Here is a 19,548-nt window from a genome sequence, read left to right as displayed (position 1 = left end):
CCAAAGCGTCAGCATCTCAAACCTTTTGTTGACGAAAATGAAAAAAGTCAATCAATCTGACGGATCTCAGCCACTGATCAACATCAACAATCATGCTCAACCACAAAAAACAAAAAACCCACCCCTAATCCCCTGACGAATAGAAAACCCTCGCCTCTTCCCTTCATTTCACCGTTCGAAAGAAAGAAAATGGCTTGGCGAAGTGCTGGATCACTGTCACGTTCGCTGTCTAGGGTTTCGTCCCTCCGTTCTCCGCCGGCGATCCCCCGCATCCGTCGGCCGGAAGCGGCCCCCCGCCTCCCCTCCCGCCGCTTCTCCTCCGTCGCTCCCAGGTCCCTTTTTGTTTCCGGAGAAAACAAAAAAAAAATGCTGAATATCGTTTATTTATTTTTCAATTACGCTATATTATCGGATAAATAAGTGAACTTTCCTTTAGGTGCTTCACCGGTGTTTGTAGATCTGTATCGTTATTTATTATGTTTCATTTGTTTATTATTAGTGAATTATGATTTAACATTTCAAATAATTTTAATTGTTATGATTTTTTATAAGTGTTTCCAGTTATTGCTTTGAATAGTATGAAAAGATAAAAAATTGTTCTTTTTGTTTGTGAGTACATTTCCATTATAGAGAATTTGGAATTTGCTGTTATTTGTGGAATTGATTTGCATATTGTAAACACTCTTTTTGAGTCTCAGAATGTAATAAGTGGGTCTTCTATTTAGATTTTTAAGGTTCCTAATTATCATAATGAATTTTTTTTAACTTTACTTTCCTTTCAGTTAGACTTTCTTACAAACAAAAGTTTCTTTGGTTTTTAGTCTCTTTTTTTGCTTGTTATTGTTGTTTAGTAAGGCTCATCTTATCATAATATTTTTGTTTCCAGCTTAACACTATTTGAATTTTGATTTGTGCTATTCTTTTTAGAGTATACTGTTAAATGTTTTTCTGTTCTATTTACATTGGTTTTGTTACATATATTTATTTGCAGGAATTTGGGGGAACTGGGTTGCACTGCTTCGTTTTTGCCTTTCCACGGTCTGGCAGCTGCAGGCAGCTTCCCGTCCCTGTCTGTCAACCCGCGAGCATTTTCTGAACTGTCTCACGGTACCTTCCGCCGTACTTGTCAAGATCGCTAGTAGTCTCTTTGTGAGTCTTTTCTAGGACGCACGGAAAACTGAAAACATAATGATGTTGAGTTGTTAACTTGAATTTAACCCAGAAATTTTTTTGTGTTATTTTTTTTTAATTGATTTATTATTACTTCTGTGTTATATTGATAAGATTGGCATAACCAGATGGGCCTTTTTGTTTCACTTTTTTATAAAATTAATATAGTTGATAAGAAAAAATTGGGATTGGGATTTATAGGAAGGAATGGAAAAGATGGGTGACCTGCGTGGAGTTCCAATCAGCTAAAGGCACGGGAATGATGCTGCATTGTAGGTTTCTTGTTTTACACATCTCTTTCTATTAAAAAAAATGGTGTAACAATCAATTTTATTTTAGTGAATAATAGCCTTTGAAATGAACGTAGAGGCTTTGATCCAATGGTGTATCACATACATGTATCGCAATTGTTCATTTATGCTATTATAGAACTAATAGTTAATCTGAGGAATCAAGCCTTATCTATTGTGTTCTTTACTTCCATCTGGTTGTTTTTATGCACTAAAAGATTTTTGTAATGTCTCTCGGTTATTTTGTAAGCTTTATTTGTATCTCATGCTCCTTTTTAAACTTTGATTTCTTTACTTCTTTACCTCATCCTTTCCTACTAATTCATTATTGCTCTTTCAATAGTCACTAATACTCCAAAAAAATTAATGGTAATGAAGAAATTGTTGTTGTTGATTAGTTTACATGTTGGTTTTGTTATATTCTCAGCTTACCTTTCTTTGCCCTCCTATCTATCCCTTTCTGAAGGTGAAAAGATTAGTCTTCTGCAGTATAACAGTGACTAGGAATTTTTTGTATTTTTTAAATTTTGGAAGTACTCCTGTAAAATTTCAGAGCAAATATGCTATCTTAACTTTTGTCAAACAAAATGTCTTGCTATCCCTGAGATGGAAATTTGGAAGCACTAGGCTGCTGTTGGTAAATTGCATTGTGTGTCTTCTGAGTGTCAATGTTTTCATTCATGCTGCAGGAAGTAATATAATGTAATGAATTTTACTGTTTACTGATCGTGATCTGTTTGTGTGGGGAGTGGTTTCGCAATCAAAGAAGTTAATTTTCTGTATTTTGGGAGCACTGCATAGAGAATCTGTAGTAAGTGGAAATAATAATTCTAAAAGATGATTATCTAATAGTGTAAGCCCATGAGGTATCTGGTATTTTTGTCATCATCTATATAAACTGTTTTCCACTTTTAGAGTTTCCCTGTAAATTATCATGTATTTGCTCTGCATGCATGTAGATTTCAGAACTTAGTATTCAAAAATGTTTACTTTTTGTTAATAAAGATGTCTCAGATTAACATTTCAACTGGTAAACTTGTTTTGCATGGATGATGAGTAAACTTGACAGTCATGTGTCTTTGGATTTATTACATCTTCAGAAATGTCCGTTCAATGTGATTCAGATATTTTACGATGACTTTTCACTGTTGGCTTGCAGTTACTTGAAGGGCTGGTGCATTAGCACAATGAAGTGCAAGAATTTATTGAGGCAGTGAAGAGAGTTCTGTGGGGGAGTTACAGGTCTTTTTAGACCTGGAAAAAAAAAATCCATCTGTTATGCTACTTTTGAGAATAGAATTGGAATTTTTGCAACTTAGTGAACAATCTTATAGATGGTTGCATCGTACATGTTCATGACTATGGATCTTTCCTTGTTGATCATTAGCTTTTAGTCTCTTTCTTGTCATATATTTGTTCAGTGAATTCATTGCAGCGTTATTTGAACTACTCAGTCGCAAAATGTTTAATGGTGACTCCCGAACACCACTTGGCTTGCTAGATTGGAGAGTTCTTGAATGGTTTGGCTTTGACAAACACTGTTTTGATTGGTGGTTAAGACCATTGATTTCCTACCAAGTGAGAGATCTTCAGGTTGTAAGACTTCAAAATTTCATCTCTCTCATGATATGCTGGGATTCATGTGGGCAGCAATAGTGAATCAGAATTGTCACTTCTAGCGGATGAACCCTATTAAGATACCGTTACCTAGCTTTTAGGTTTCCCGATAGGCCATGTCTACCATGCATCGTTCGGTTCCAATGATATATAGACAAGTTTCTGGTGGCACTTCTTTAAGTTACAAGTTGAATTGCTCATAAAACGTCTTAAAAAAGTGAAAAAAGAAAATTGTGGCAACATGACATATTGACATTATTAACCCGACGTATGGCAGATTGTTCCTTCTCTTGTCTCTAGATCTTTTTCTTGTTGATATACTTAGTTGAGTTTTCTGTGATCAGTTGCTCATAATCCTGAGGCGAAGGGAAGATTTGATCATGGCAAAATCGAATACAGTGCAGCACGTGATGTGCTTTTATTGACAGGAGCAATTAGCACTTTAGCAGCAAGTCACTGGAATATAGAAACTGTGGATGAGGGTTGCTGCCATCGGTTGATGATGCCGCATGACCCACTTGATTGACCCGTTTGTCAGTTTGCGGCAGCAACTGGAGCTCTGACCGGATGAAGTTGGGGCAATGTCCCAACGCAACGTAGTTGAGAAGGTGGCCCATCGCTACTAGTACTAAATTTTGTGCCAAATATTGTCATTTTGCATATCTTTTGAGAGCACTGCCATAAATAGTTGGTTTGTAAAGCGACTTCACTTCTGAGCTTTATCTTCTCCGTTTTATTCATGCTTCAGCTTTTTTACGGTTCTGTTTCACAGTTTACGCTGTCGTTTATGTTTGTCGTTTTCTGCTTGTTCCAAAGTTCTTTGGATGCCATCTTTGGCTGGATATCGAACTCTTTTTCACTAGGCATTCTGACTTTGGTTTAATTCCCACAAATGATAAAAATGGGTGCAATTTTCTCCTGTTCTTCGGCTTGGTTAACAATGTTCTATTGGCGTAAATTTTTAAGTCACACCCAGCATACTCTTAAAGCTATGCTTTCATTCTATTTATTCAGACTTCCCTAGGCCCATGTATATCATTATAGATATTGTTCGACCCATTGCAATATCAATATGTATATATACATTACTTTATCGTGCAAAATTTTCAAGTCGTGCTCATTAGACTCTATAGTTATATTAGTATTCTATGTATTTAGACTCTCAATAGGTCAATATCAATATTCTCAATACACCCAGATTTTAATATCAACAGATTGTATTAGAAAAAAAGAAAAAGTGTAATTGGAAGTCTAGAGTTTGTTTGGAAAAGCATTTTTGTTAGAAGCAAACAAAGACTCACGAATTTAATAAAATAAAATATAATAAAATAAAAAGATATAAACAAAGAAAAAATGTATTTTTTGATTATTTATTCATAGCGGATAAGCTCCAAAAAATTATTAATTGGTTTTTCAAAGAACTTGGTGAAGAATTTTCTGAGCATCTGCTCTCCCATGCTTGATCTTTAAGATTATGAAAAGTAATGCACAGAAGGCTTTTCCAAACTCAACCTCAATTGGACTTGATCTTTGATCATCTATCTACTTTTTATTATCTTTCTTTAACAAGAAAAGTAGACAGCTTCTTCAATCAATTGTAGACCAGAGAAAAGTAGTTTGAGTTCCCCATTGTAAAGAAAGTAATTGGGGCCACATGCAAATTGTTTCAACCCTCCGCATTCTGGATTAAATAGACCTGATCCCAGAAAAAAATAAATAAAGAAAAAATAAGTGAAGACATGTACTTTGCATTTTCATTTCAAGTGGTCCATCAAAGCTTTTCAATTTCACTTGGACCATTATTAACCAAATAGTCCTCAGGGCATAAAAGTTCCTTGGATTTTGAGATAAAATTTAAAATATAATTTTCTTATCTCACATTTTCATCATTTAAAAAGTGAATAAGGGAATCATTATATTCCTAAGATTACAGCTAAAATGGAAGCCAGCTAAAGCAATTATTTGGACGATTCTCTTGCTGCTCTATATCCTTTTTACTTTTATTTCTCATGTTTGTGTAATTATTTTCAAGTTCGAACACTTTCATTTTTTTTAATGCAGACACATTATTAAGTCATGAGATTTAATAAATTATTTTTTAATACATGATAAGATAAGGTCGTGCGATTTAATAATATTAAAAACTAACTCTATCAAATCACATAAAAAAAAAAAAACCTCCCACTGCTGAAAAAAGACTATGTTTGCGCTCTAAGAAAACCAGTTATGAAGTCAAGTGCACAAAAGCTTGCGACTGATTCCAAAAGTAATGGACAGAGCCACTTGATCACTTTGCATCATCATCGTTATCGCTAGCAATCCCTTATCCCCAATTATTTTGGCGTCAGCAGTGCCAATTTTATTCTGTTCTTGGGATCTGTCAGCAGCAAAGAATAAATTAAGGGAATAATTATGTCAAATCCCTCAATTAACTATCTATTTTCAATCTGATTATAGCTATTAAAATCTAATAATATACCCCCACTTTCGAGTTAGCCAATTTTCTTTCACCACTTAAGGCCACTTAAAGATTTCAATCAACCTCTGTTTGATCTGAAAGTTACCAGTTCTGATGCCTTCTTTCACAAGACACTTGAAAAAAAAAAAAAGTCTCAAATGTATCCCCACGCTTTAATTGGCCTATCCTTAATCTCTCAATGAATTATTGGGGTTAATTTTAAGATTTCAAACTAAAATTTTAACTAAATTGAGATTTATGATTTGTCCAATAAAATTTTAGCCTCGGAACACTACCATAAAGGGAAATGGCTATGGTAAAATAGGTATACGGTGCAAAACCCAAGTTCTCTTGACAACTCTCAAGTTTTTGCTCCTACTTTTCAATTTGTAATAGTATAATAGATTTTTTTTATTAAAAATTAGAATCGTCCACAATTTATTAAGGATTAGCATACTGTGGACAAATCCATGATAGTGGACAAATCTAATTTCCTCTCCAATCATATAAGTGAAATTCGAATCCCCAAACTTTTTTATTTTTAAAATAAAAGCCTTTTACTACCTCAACCAAACTACGTCTGTCTTTATAATAATGAGCTTTGGTCACAGGTAAGAAAATGGAAAAGATGGTAGAAGGAAAGTTAATGCACCGTCCAGAAGAGGGAATCAAGTCAACATTTACTTGTTTTTAACCTTTCCTCTTCTTCCTTGGAAGGTGGCAATTAAAATAAAATAAAATAACCTCTTTAATTAGGGGTGGGTAAATTCGGTTTGGATCGGTTTGAGATATATTCTCAAACTGATCCAAACTTATCGGTTTGAAATATTTTCAAACCGATATCAACCTAAAATTTTTTTAAACCGAACCGATCTAAACCGACTGGATCGGTTTGGACCCTCGGTTTGAGCTTATTAGCTAAAAGCTCACTTCTTTTATATTATTTTACCTAAATTATTTGTTATTTTTTTGTGTCCGTAATCCAAATTGATACCTCTTTTATATTATTCATATCTACTTTGATATCTACATAACAATTCAAAGATACATCCATACAAGTTTACAGCATAATATATCCTAATAAAAAAGTTCTTAACATGTTCATTCAAAACAAACTCACAAAATTAAAATAAACTTGAACAACATTTGACAATTAAAATATTGTGCATCTTGTCCGTCAAAACTTATGGCCCAATTACTTTTGATTTGTCAAAATCTGCATAAAATGATAAATATAATTAGTTAGATTGCTTAACTTAGAATATAATGTAATTATATAATATTTCTGGATTGGATCGGTTTGAATCGGTTTGGAATCCTTCCAAACTGAAATCCAAACCGAGTGATGTCGGTTTGCAATCCAATAAACCGAAACCAGTTTTTTTACTAATGGAACCGATCCAAATGGTCGGTTTGGATCGGTTCGGTTAAAATATGCCCACCCCTATCTTTAACCCTTGATAAACGTTACTTTTGAAATCTCACCAAGGAAAACAAAAAGTCAACCTCTGAATGTGTTGAATGAAAGACAGTGGCGAAGGAAAATTAGGATTATGATTCTCTCATAATCTGATTTCCTTATGAGTAAAAATACACATGTGTGATTGGTAGTTAATAAATAAAAATAAATAAAAAAATTAAATTCTATTCATACACTATCACTTAAATACACATGACACAAGATTATTAAAAGCTCATAAGAGCTCAGATTAGGAGAGGATGTTTGTCCGGAAAATTAACCCTGATTTTCTACTTAACAGAATTGAAAAATTCACTGGTGGGGTAAAGGAGTCTTTTCTTGTCTTGTGTGGGTGTATTAAGTGAGAGATAGATAGAGAGAGAGTAACCATGCAGCAAACAAATCCTTGTGGGCTGCAGAGCTCCAGCTTTTATGACCAAAAGAACTCGGAATAAATACAAGTGGCTCTCGATGCACTTCCCCCGCTTCCTACTACTGTACATATAAATTGCCCACTCCATGATTAAAAAGAACGGGCAGAAACCCCAACATGAAGACACCCACATAGATCCTCTTGTTCGATAGAAACACTATAAAAAAAAAAATGGTGAGATGCAACCCCATCTTATTTCCTGCTTTTATCGCCATTATTGGCAATGCTTTGGGCCCCATGACATATTAATCATCAGGCAATGAAAATGCAAAGCTCATCCTACCATCACCACCACCACCCACTTCATTATCTTGATTCACATTCAGCACAGCTTATCACTCACTCACTAATTTCATCAGGATATACATCTGCTTCCGGTGTGGTGAGTGCAATTATACTGCCTTAAAAGTATGCAGCATTGTGTGATGTGCCTCGTCACTATATGAAACTTCCTAATCGCAATCGATACGTATCTAGGAAATTAAATCATGTAAGATTTAAAAATCACCTGTTAGTGCTTGTCCTAGTCACTTTGATATGATTTATCTAATGATTATAAATGCTTATTTAATCCTATAAGTTCTTTTCAAAATTTTTATTATTATTTAGTAGTTTTTAAGTAGAACTTTTAAAGATTAAATAAGTTATTTTGTTTCTACTACTAAAAACTCAAATTTTGGACTTTGAAGTTATACCAAAAGAGAAAGCGAAGATGTATGTGAAATCGAGGCGCATTGGAATCATCGATCATCTAGCTTGTGTGCCGGGGACCTAAATAGATAGATCACTCATACATCGATTAATATTGCAAAAATCAAAACTTTAGATCCCAACAAACACAAGTGCACAATTAATACCACATGGTGCATCAAAATTTATGCATGCATATATAAATGAAAATGCTGCAAATTAATTTATTTAATTGATAATTATAAGTAAGCTATAAGTTTAGACTTTAGTTACCTTATATAATAATATAAGATACATAATTTTTCTACAATCGTTTAATAAAAAAATAACAAACTTAAAAATAACATAATTTTATTATCTTATATATCCATCAAACATTTATAGAAAAGTTAGCTGATAATTATACAAGGTAACAACTTTCATTGCTTTATGATTTTAACCTTAAAAGCAATTGTTGATGGGTTGTCAACCTTGGATTTCAGGAGCTACTGACAAAAGAGAACCACGTAAAACGTTGGTTTAATTTGTGGAAGAGAAAAAGGAGAGTAGAAAAATGAAAAGTGGGGAATCCTAAGCTTGACAAGTGCAATAGTAAAGATGACATAAGCATTGTCCCCTGGAACACCAAGCATCAAGACGTGGGGTCACTGAATTGAAATGAGATAAAATAAAATAAAATAAAATAATCCAATCCCTGAACCTTTCCATTGCCGATACCTCTTTCCACTTATTTCCTCCCCTATTTGATCCAACTCTTTGAAGAGTCAGCTAAAATCACTCCGCAAAGCTAAAATTTCCTTGAACACCCTCACCAAAGTTAAGATTAGTAGAGAAATGATTATCCAGAAAGATGAGGCAACTAATGAGAAACTTGGTGACATAACAATCGGGGATAATAACAATGAAGAGATTGGGGATGACAATCCTGGAGAGTGGCTGAACTTGAAGCTAGGAGGGAATTCACTCTCGACAAGCAGAGATCCTGACTCACCAGCAAGGCCGACTACCGCTAAGGTTTTCTCATGCAACTTCTGCATGAGGAAGTTTTTCAGTTCACAGGCACTCGGAGGCCATCAGAACGCCCACAAGAGGGAGAGAGGTGCAGCTAAAAGATACCAATCCCAGAGAATGATGACAATGATGGGCTTGCCCGTCCACACTAATATGGTTCGATCACTAGGTGTCAGGGCCCATTCACTTGTGCACAAGCCAAGCAGAGACGGAGCTGGTGTTGGAGCAAGGTTTAATGATGCCGACACAGGGTTTGGAATGGCATGGACACCTTACGTGCTAGAGGAAGCAACAGATGTGATGTGGCCAGGCAGCTTTCGCTTGAATCTACAACTTCCAGAGCCACCCCCGGAGCCTCTCAAGCTTGACTTAAATCTCCGACTCTGATCCATCAGTCCTCTTACTGAGTTTGAAATTTTCTTTTTACGGTCTTTTCTATTGGGTCAGTTCTTAATTTATTAATACATCAAGTACAAAAACTAACAAGGGTAGGAGCCCATAATTTCAACAAGGATGGTGGTTCTGCCTAACAACTAGAAAAAAAAACTCCGAGTTCTTATGTTTCCTATCATTATGCGTGTTGTAGCTAAAAAAGCCACTAAGAGATACCGTCAATTTCAATAATCTTGTATTTCGATGCCTATTACTGTTCCTGGTGCCTATACTTACATTTAACAGAGTCTATAAGGGATTCTCTTACCCTGATTATGAAATACTTTGTTCAATTTCCTTCATCAATTGTTCGACCATGGTTATCATTTACAAATCATCAATACGCACTTTCACAGGAGAAGCACACTGCGAACTAAAATCTTTTCGAGAAACTAAGAACTTCTCAATAAATACTTCAAATTATTTGCGAGACACCATGGAACTGGCTAATATCAAATCCCAACAACATAATCCATTAGATTCGTTGACCTGCAGTAAATCTTTTTTTTTTTCCTTTTTTGTCCTTTTTGGTAAGAGTAAAGTAAGTTAATTTGGAGTCTTCTGGATAGAGCTGCAACACTACATCCTAAATACTTCTCCAAGAAGCTCAACCAGTATGTCAGACATATGCTACTTTAAGTTCCTAAACTGGTAGTCAATATGATTTATCTCCACATTCGATTCTATAAGTGATGAAGTGTCGTTCGATCCCAGGACCAGGTAAGAACATCTTCCAATTGCAACCAAACAACCAAGTCCGAGAAGGAAAACGCACACTACTACGCCACTCATCAAATTACAGGCAATCACATCTTACAATTTCATAACCACAATTTTTTGGACACTTGTCCCGTCATTTTGTTTGTGGTGGGGGGCGAGCATTCTTTGGAGAATTACAGAGATCTAAGGGCCACTTGAACCTTTAATAACTGATCATGGAAGAGGATAAGTCTAAGTTAGAAATTGGATCTTTCTGTTTTATCTGATTCCTCTTCGGCTGCAGAGACAAGGGTCTGGTAATATTAATGATTTGCTAAGGATGGATAATAGCAGCGGCCACGAATTTGTTGGCTCAGTACCATGGACTTATTGTTTCATTAGCTTGTAAGTGCAGTACTGGCATTTAGATTGGTCAAGTCTAATTTAAGTGTCAAAATTCGTCTCCATTTTAGGATTCGTGATCTTATTAGTCCAAAAAGTAATACCAGCTTACATAAATTCAACCAAAACCTACCCATTCTCGGGGATACATTACAAAGCCTCTAAATTTGCTTAATTGCATTAACCAAAACCTATCCATTCTCAGCTAATAATTCAGGGATACTTTAAAAAGCTTCTAAATTTGCTAATTTGCATTCTTTCTCAAAGCAAGATGGAATGGCTTAAACAAAACTCTAGGTCTGATCCTTGAGTAGGTTTCTCTTATCTATTGTTTCTCATTAAGTCTCTCCACAAGGTTCCCATTTGCTGCATGGCACCAATTGGGACCTCGATTTTCCAACAAAATCATTAGTTCCACTTCTGCAACCCTCTTTCACCAGCACTAAACACCCAAACCTTTTGTTACTCTAAACCTTTATTTTCACCTTGGAGAGTAGAATAACAAATCCAACATAACTTAATAATGCAGTTTTACTGCCACATATTTAAGTAAAATAGGCATATGAGCTTCACTTTATCTAAAAATTGAATGCTTTCAGATTCCTGTTAGCATCATATTCTTTCACTCTAATGTTCTCCTGGTACTTACTGATGTACCCACTTCAGCTCATTTCTCCTCATCATCCAGACTTTCCATGATACCTAAAGTGGAAAGGAGAAATTGGGACTTCATATAAATCAAGCAATCAATAGATCATTCTTGTTTACCGTTCTAGGATATCCAACGATACAGAATACAGGGCAAACAAAAAAAAATGGAACAAAATACCGTGTCAGGAAAGAACCCACCTAAAAATACTAAATTCTCTTAATCACAATACAGAAATAATTTCAATCCTTTTGCATGAAGATAATTTACATTGCTACAAATTACCAGAGATTTTAAGCTTTTGGGTCCTATGCATAATGACAGGAAGCCTCTGACTGATGATGCTTGGATCACTATAGGCAGCAGAATCAGTGGGATATCCTTTCTGCACCATATAAAAAGAAGAAACAATGCACTGAGAACTCATAACATGTTAAATAAATAATAGCATTCCAAAAATTTGGGGGACAAAAAAAAAAGAGCCTCCATTATGCAGATGGTAAGCTCTGAGCTTCAACAGAAAGAAAATTAGGAAGCTAAATTCTAGTTACAGATAAAAAGACGTGCACACAGGGAGAAGTTTTAAACTTACGGCAGCCAAAGCCTGAACTGTGGCTTCTCTCCAACAGTTCTCTCTAAGAATGACAGGGTTTCCGCTGTCAGAGAAAACACAATGCATTCGGGTGTCCCTTAATCTCATAAGCACTCCATCAACTCTAAGCTGTAGGAAGAACTGAGTTCAGTGTCTTAAAGAATATAACAAGCCAGGGGAACAGAAAGCTTAAAGTAAATAAAATGATATCTTCCTAAGGTTGCCTTATAGTATGCCTTCCTTAAAAAGTTGAGCAATTTCTTACATTATTTACACAAACATACCCTAGCAACTGAGGCACGTGAACTAAAACATTTATATATATATATATATATCAACAAACAAGCATTTTCTGAACTTGTTTTCCAGACAAATATGTCAAATTACGAGAACTGGGATAACTCACCCAAAATCGCAAGAGAAGAAACCAACTACTTGGCATGACTCTCTGAAAACATAGAAGGTAATGTCGTCAGTTTTATTGAAATCATTTCAAACCTTTTCAAGGAACAACTAGCATCTGTTCAAGACTCACCACTTTCACAGTTAAAAGAGACACTCCATTATCAGCCAACTCATCTTCATATAAAACTACCTGCAAAACTAAAAGGAGTACTTTCGTCATGATCAACAATGAAACCAAGAAGAGAACTAGAACATAAAATACATGCGGTGATCTACCATAAATCATAATCACAGATGCCCACCTCATCATAGAAAAGAATAGGCTCTTTTGATGCTAGCGCTACCACATCAATTTTCTCCTTACAGTCCTCCCAGTGCAGGCTGGAACTCCCATCCAAGTTGTCTCTAGTCCCATGCTGATCAGAATAACACCAAAGATAAAAGCATCAATAATTTTGTAAATCCAGCGACCATAGCAATTATGTGACTCATAATAGTCCCAAAATTTCCATCAACAGTTTGTTTATAGATTCTGAGAAACTAGACACAAATTAAACAGCATGGAGGAAAGAGGATATTTCATATCAAAGATATCGGATACGCAAGAGTCATTGCTGAGGCCACACTATATGAAGACTGAAAAGCTCAGATGACAACTTAGAATGGCAAAATTCAATTTTTTTTCCTTTGTTAGTCAGAAAAGGGGAGGAAGGGACTGAAAAATTTCACAGAGGAACTGGAAGCACAAACCTTATCCGTATCCATCTCAATTGTTTCACTTCCACAGTAAGGTGTTGTAAATGTGTAGTCGTAATCTAGTATCAACTGCTCAAATGGCTTGCTGCAAAATAAAAGAAGGCCCATGAGACCTAATTCCAGCTTTTCTTTGCACACAATTTTAAATTGTATGAAAACATTATATGGATGCTTAATCTGGGTAAATACACTTCACTACAGCGTGATAATAATGAAGAATATCAACATAAAAAACACTGACATGGTTTTTCCACTCTCTTAAACTTCCAATAATCACATTAGACACTCTACACAACTCGTCAAATTAGCTGGCCCAATGCTTTATTACAAGAACCAAATTTCAAAAACTTAAATATGCGGGGAACCGACATTTGGAAGTGAGCATACAAGTGAAGTGACTGATATATAGAGACACAAAATCCAAATTCAACGCGATAATTAATAGCAAGTTTCAATGAATCCACACTCTAAACATTATATAAACAAAAATTAAACTCAACTGCAAAGTTTGCACATAATATCACTTGATAAAAGTTCGATTACCTTCTGAATTTCCATTGTGCGGCCGCAGGAACCTCAACAGGCGGTAAACCTTCCTGTTTCCAACCACTTAAAGCATCAAACGCATTGAAATGAATCTTAGTTCCACTTTCAACATGCTTAAGAACCAAACAACTCTCTCCAAAAACCATCTCTGGCAAATGATTTGTTTCTAGCTTTTGCTCCCACCTGAAACCAAATAAAAAAATTTAAGTACTCATCTAAAAATAATAATAATAACATCAGTATTTGGCAAAATAATAACCTTTTTATATTAATACTTCGATTTCTTAATAAATAATAAAATGAATTGAAATTTAAAACACAGAGGGGGAGAGTTTGAGTTTGTGTACCGCTCGACAGAGGAGGAATTGAGAATGGAGCGCTTACGAGACTCGATCTCCCAGCCGCGAATCCGCAGTCCGCGGCGTTCGCCAGTCAACGGTTCGGCACCGGCTACCTTTAGGTCTTTCTCGTCCACCTCGACTTCCATCCCCGGCTTGTCTCACCAACTCGATCGGCTTCCGGTTTTACCTTCCTATTTAAGTACGACTTCTTAGTTTGCCCCGCTATTTTCTGTTTGGTTGCGTCTTTGGGTTTTTAGGTTGCAGAGATTTGCTTCTCAAAAAAAAAAGGTTGCAGAGATTTGCTTCTCAAAAAAAAAAGGTTGCAGAGATTTGATAAAAAACCGTCACCGTTTGTTCGGGTCGGATAATAAGAACCCGTGAGGACCCGAATAATGCATAAACGGCCCAAGAGCCTAAACACTCATTTTAGAGGGCATTTATATAGATTCTGATTATTTTAACTTGTAACTCACTATACAAATTTGATTAACCATTTTGTTAATAGAAAAAAGCATTTTAAATAATTACTGAAATAAATTATTGCCAATCACTCCCTAAAATCATAGTAAATTAATCTTGGTGGACATTTTAATACACTATTTAGTTATTGATTAGTACAAATCTTGAGAGTTTGTGTCTTTTTCAATAAATTCAGTAATTGAAGCAAGATCATGTACTCAAGTTTCAAGTTGATTGGGCATCATTAACTATCTTATCAATGAATTTAACCAAAAGTTACAAATATTGATTCAAAGCGGATTTTGAGATATAAGGAACCAAAATCTCCATGTTGTTATATGATAGTGAAGAATGACATGTAGAAAATAAAAAAACATATTTTTTATTCAACCAGAGAATTGAAAAGTTATTCCAAAGCTGACATGCTAACATGTAATATTGTAATGGCTCACCCCTACACTAGTTGCTGCCAAAGTTTTCGGGAATTTGGCTACAAAACCATCAACATTCAACCAGCAGTTGACTCACAACACCATCCAATCGAGCAAGAGTGCAAAAGAAAATTTGATGTAACCGGTCAGAAGAATCTCATCTACAACACCAATTTGAAATTCAAATGGAACTCCTATGGATTGTTACTCATCCAGGGCTGCAAAATAACGTTCAGGCACTTCAGACGGACAAGATAGCAATGCTACGAGCTTAAACTGTAATCCAGACCAGAAGATCATTCAGCTGATTCTGTCAGATAAATATTTATAAGCTAAAATCAAGAATAAAATAATGTGGAAACATTAGTACTTAATCATTCTTAGGTGCGGACGCTTGCATTTTTTTTTAATGCAGACACTCTTTTAAACCGCATGGTTTAAGAGAGTCGTAAACCCCATGCTTTAAAAACTTATTTATATGAAAAATAAAAAATAAATAAGAGTGTCCACACTAAAGAAGGACTTCATTAATACTATTGACAAAAGTAAGATACACTAACATTATCCATTCATCTACAGGATCTAGAAGATATTGCGGAGAATGATGTGATCACTAGATTAAGAAAATCACTCTCGAAGTTGAAGAAAATAGAATCAGAATACCTTATGCTGCATATATTTCTCTCTGATTGCTTGCGAAGAATTTGCTTTTCTTTTATTGTACAAATCATGGATGGCAAGGACACATTCCTTTAAATCAGATGGTCTATAACCTGAAAAGGTTTGCAATTCCCAACTCTGCCAAATAGGAAAAGAACAAAGTGATCCTTGCTATATAGGAAAGACTTCCAAATAAATAGGAAACATAAAATTTTATTAAACTGTTCATAACAAATTTATCACCTATAACATATTACCATGAAAATTATTCAACCAGTTGTGCCTTTTTCTTGGTACTTATAAGCCACTTGTATTTCTTTCCCTTGGTGTGAACCAAAGAACTTTTACAACCAGTGACAAAGTTTCTGAATATCAGATTATTCATTTTCTCTCAACAATAAACAAATCCTCACAATTATTTGAAACATACATATTTCTTACCCAAGGATGAATCTTTGGCTGCATGATGAATCTTGAAAGAAAAATAGAAGATGCAGCAACCAGGGAAGGTAAGTACCGCAAACACCCATAATCTAACAAACTTAGCTCTGCCAGGTAGCAGGACAAGAACTCGTATGGTAGATCAGGCTTCTGCAGAAAACATCATTACAGACTCCATTACAACTAAAAAGCGAAGATGAATGAGGCTGGAAGAAACCTCAAGGCCATAAGAGTGGTTCCCATACTTTGCAATTCTCTTCGGTAACTCTTGTGAATATTCTGCAGTTCCAACATTAAGTATGACATAAGTTCCAGTAATGATTAAACGGGAATTCATTAATGTGGGAGAGAAAACATGAGAACAATTTAGATGCAAAAACCTACTATATTTTGTGCTAATCTCACCTGAGAAAACTCTTGGTTGTTGGACTACCCATTTCAAAGTTCAAAAATTCAAGAACTTTTTCCTCCATCTCCACCACCTGCAGATCACCGCAAAACCATCTTCAACTTTTATAGTTACTAACGCCTACCAAAGCCTTAAAAAGAAAAAAAAAAAAAAATCTCAGCAGAGAACAAAAGCAAGTTATCCAGTTGGTTGCCAAGAAGATGTAGAGAAATGAAACTAAGAATTGATGATAAATTAAAGACCAAAAGTCAAGTGGGCCTAGTTGGTCTCTTTAATGAGCTTTTTTTTTTTTTGGTAACTAATGAACTTTCTTTAAATACAAGAAAATTAAACAAGATTAGAAAAAGGAAGGCGAAGGAGACCAGAGTGAAATAGATGAAAGGGATCGATAAACACCTCTTCCTTCATGTAGGTATTATCTGTTATATAGCAAAAGTCTTCAACATGGGGAGGACTGATCTCTTCATACTTTCTGCATCACCAGATCATGAAAGGATTTACATTTCGAGAACAGAACTCAACCAAATTATCAGGAAACATAAAACAAAAGTGAAGGGGTTCATGTGTATGTACGAGGCAATAAGCATGCAACAAACACCAAGAAGCTGTAGCTTATTCCTGCTGAGAGCATGTGACGAAAGGAATCTATCAACATATGATACAGTGAGATAAAGGGTGTCAGAAACAAGCTTGTATTCCTCTAGAACTTCCACCAGCCAATCCACCAAAGTTTGTCGCATATTTATTGAAATATCATTCTGAACCTTTTCCAAGTAATTTGGCAATGGCCTCGTCTTGTCCTCAATCTGAATAACCAACCATCATAATCAGTCCAAGAAAATCCCATTGACAAAAATACATTCCCCATCTTATGATCACGTGCCTAACACTGAGATACTGTGCGGGGAAAGATAATAAGTAATCTTTCATATGTATCGCCACTAATCATTACAAGAAATGAAACCATCGATATCAGTCCATTTAAATAATATCTGGGCAAAATACATTGTTCAAATTTTAGGATTAGGATCGCAAGTGTAAATCGAGTATAATTACTGAGCAACATCAAATAGTAAATTTGCATCTAGTCTCAAACAGCCATTATGATGCCAATGGAACAAAAGTGTCCCCAAAACCAGATCAAATTCACAACCACATTTTCCGGAGAATTTCAATAAATACTTTCTAGATCAAATGTTAATTTAATGATCCAAGTCTCAAAATTATGCTTAATTTACACTCCAAATAACTACAAGCGGTCTTTGAAGCAAATTCCAAATCCTACAAGGTAACCAACATTAAATATGAAAAGTACACCAAACTTGCGATCCCTGAGAAATGATCCAAATCAAAAGAGACTACTCTGCTTCTTATTGTTGTCTAACACCCGTGGCTTTCAAAATACAGTGTAGTTCAGAAGCTAAAGCAATTTTACTCCACGGAATTCTACTATTTTTATTAAAATTATTATTTAAAATCATATTTTCCAAACACTAACTTTTTTTCTCAGCTAAAGTTTCCATTCCACAAGAATTGTAAAAGCCATTCAGAACCAAAGAAAAAAAAAAAAGAAACTAAAACTTCAGAATCAAATTTACAAGCCTAAAATCAAATGACAGAGAAATTACAAACACTCATTCAAATTGGAACAAAATTTCGGACACTAACAATAAATCCATCATCCTTAATCTAAATTAAAAGCCCTGGAATTAGTACTCCCATTTCAACGATTATACACTATTTGTCAAAAATAAATCAATTCAAACCCAATACCTCCAATGAGCGAAGATGCTTGTATATAGAAGAGGAGTAAGCGCAATTACGCAAAGCACTCAAGCTCTCATTGCTCTTCCGTTCAGCAAGCTCTTCATTTTCATTCTTCGTCTCCTTCGACTCGCGTTGAATCGACTCAAGGGTATCTTCCCCGTATTTCCTTTTCAATATTCGTTTAGGCTTCTGGGTATTGTGAGAATCCGAACACTGACTGGAGCCGGCGTTAAACGAGTTGGTAAGTTCGCCCAGCACCACTCGCCTGGGGGTCTCTAGAGCGTGGTGGCGGGGCGGGGAGGCGGAGGAGAACAGTGAGGCTCGATTCTTGGAGGATGAGCGCGGGTCGCGCACGCTGTTTTCTTGATCGGCATCAGCGTTTCCCATGATTGATTAACATAAAAACTCTGTAATTTCTGTTCTCTCTGATTAACTAATTGTTTAATCATTTGTTGTTATAAAGAGAGGGAAGAGAGGTTGAACAGACGCCGATATGCCGCCATTTTCTTTATTTCAAAAATGCCGTTACCGCCCTTGCGAGTTCTTTATTTTATCATCAACACGATAAGTTTACAATGTTATGCTCACAATTCACAAACTTACTGAGATTAAAATTATTCCCATTGAAACTTAGTACCATTTTCACGTGTTAACTACTCTTAGCCAGTAAATTCACTCAAGTGTGAAGACATAGAGGCTACACTCGATCTCAAATCAAGCATAATTAATAGAACTTGAAAATTACCCCCGTATAAACTTGCCGCTACTAATTTTGTTCAAAATCACTGCCACAGTGAATCACATCGTATGTCGAATACTGGTTTCCAATTACAAGCTAGAGTTGGCCGAACCCAAACATAACTGTCGCAGCATAAGCTCAGAGTTGGGCAACAAAAGTGCTGGCTTGCTGCATAAGTTCTTTCGTGCAACTTGAGCATCGAGGCATTTACACACACACACACCATTTTAATACATTAGCTGACGAAACGAAAATGTAAAGAAAGATAAAAGATAGAATCAAAAAGTTTCTGAATAACTAGAATATTACTTAAATAGAATCTGAATGACAAACTACAGTTTTAAAGCCCTTTTATAATACACTTAAATAACGTCAATTTATCAAAATATGTAAACCCGAATTATTACCACATAATAAAATACCACTGACCGAAATAAAGAAAACAAAAAAAAAGCACTTAAATCTAATGTATAGGAAATAAAAATAAAAATACTTTAAAGCAATAGGAAAAAAAAAAATTTAGCTTGCAAAACAAGATCTGAAGAAACACAATTTCGTATCATCCCATGGAACCACAAGGCCAATACAACAAAATGTACTGGATTAGATTCATCTCTTCCTAGTACATTATGGGCTCAAAACGGACACCTATGGCTCCAGTTCTGGTCTTGAAAATGTACCTGCTCATCCTA

General features: G+C 35.4%; 3 protein-coding genes across 8 annotated transcripts; 1 reads left to right on the top strand and 2 right to left on the bottom strand.

Annotated features, from left to right (window-relative positions):
- The first annotated feature begins 127 nt into the window (after positions 1-127).
- Positions 128-2,868, top strand: LOC102622095 (uncharacterized). Of its 2 annotated transcripts, XR_371533.4 has the most exons (4): positions 128-332; positions 992-1,149; positions 1,372-1,442; positions 2,620-2,868. XR_371533.4 is itself a non-coding variant. In XM_006486906.4 (3 exons), exons 1-2 carry the CDS (start codon positions 190-192, stop codon positions 1,137-1,139), a joined length of 291 nt encoding a protein of 96 aa, XP_006486969.2. In that variant the 5' UTR covers positions 128-189; the 3' UTR covers positions 1,140-1,149; positions 2,620-2,868. The 2 variants fall into 2 exon arrangements, 1 of the variants encoding a protein (XP_006486969.2); XM_006486906.4 differs by lacking the exon at positions 1,372-1,442.
- A 3,836-nt stretch (positions 2,869-6,704) lies between these two features.
- On the bottom strand, positions 6,705-14,258 carry LOC102621313 (TIP41-like protein). 3 transcript variants are annotated; one of them, XM_052432473.1, is made up of 9 exons: positions 13,957-14,258; positions 13,607-13,792; positions 13,058-13,148; positions 12,610-12,723; positions 12,438-12,497; positions 12,309-12,350; positions 11,903-12,031; positions 11,596-11,695; positions 6,705-6,751 (listed from the first exon to the last, which is right to left on the bottom strand). In XM_052432473.1, the coding sequence occupies exons 1-9, from the start codon at positions 14,094-14,096 to the stop codon at positions 6,720-6,722; spliced, it is 894 nt and encodes a 297-aa protein (XP_052288433.1). In that variant the 5' UTR covers positions 14,097-14,258; the 3' UTR covers positions 6,705-6,719. The 3 variants fall into 3 exon arrangements, with proteins under 3 accessions (XP_052288433.1, XP_006486966.2, XP_024958059.2); XM_006486903.4 differs by lacking the exon at positions 6,705-6,751 and adding an exon at positions 11,105-11,363; XM_025102291.2 differs by lacking the exon at positions 6,705-6,751 and having other exon boundaries at positions 11,370-11,695; positions 13,957-14,257.
- A 510-nt stretch (positions 14,259-14,768) lies between these two features.
- LOC102621044 (putative cyclin-A3-1) lies at positions 14,769-19,482 on the bottom strand. Of its 3 annotated transcripts, none has more exons than XM_025101953.2 (8): positions 18,124-19,482; positions 16,924-17,156; positions 16,747-16,822; positions 16,347-16,423; positions 16,187-16,220; positions 15,942-16,091; positions 15,504-15,638; positions 14,769-15,150 (listed from the first exon to the last, which is right to left on the bottom strand). In XM_025101953.2, the coding sequence occupies exons 1-8, from the start codon at positions 18,502-18,504 to the stop codon at positions 15,112-15,114; spliced, it is 1,125 nt and encodes a 374-aa protein (XP_024957721.2). In that variant the 5' UTR covers positions 18,505-19,482; the 3' UTR covers positions 14,769-15,111. The 3 variants fall into 3 exon arrangements, with proteins under 3 accessions (XP_024957721.2, XP_006486965.2, XP_024957722.2); XM_006486902.4 differs by having other exon boundaries at positions 14,769-15,116; XM_025101954.2 differs by having other exon boundaries at positions 14,769-15,058.
- Between the last annotated feature and the right edge of the window lie 66 nt (positions 19,483-19,548).

The sequence above is a fragment of the Citrus sinensis genome, chromosome 8 (genome assembly GCF_022201045.2).
Source record: "Citrus sinensis cultivar Valencia sweet orange chromosome 8, DVS_A1.0, whole genome shotgun sequence".
NCBI lineage: Eukaryota > Viridiplantae > Streptophyta > Magnoliopsida > Sapindales > Rutaceae > Citrus > Citrus sinensis.
This window is presented reverse-complemented; position numbering and strand designations above follow the sequence as displayed.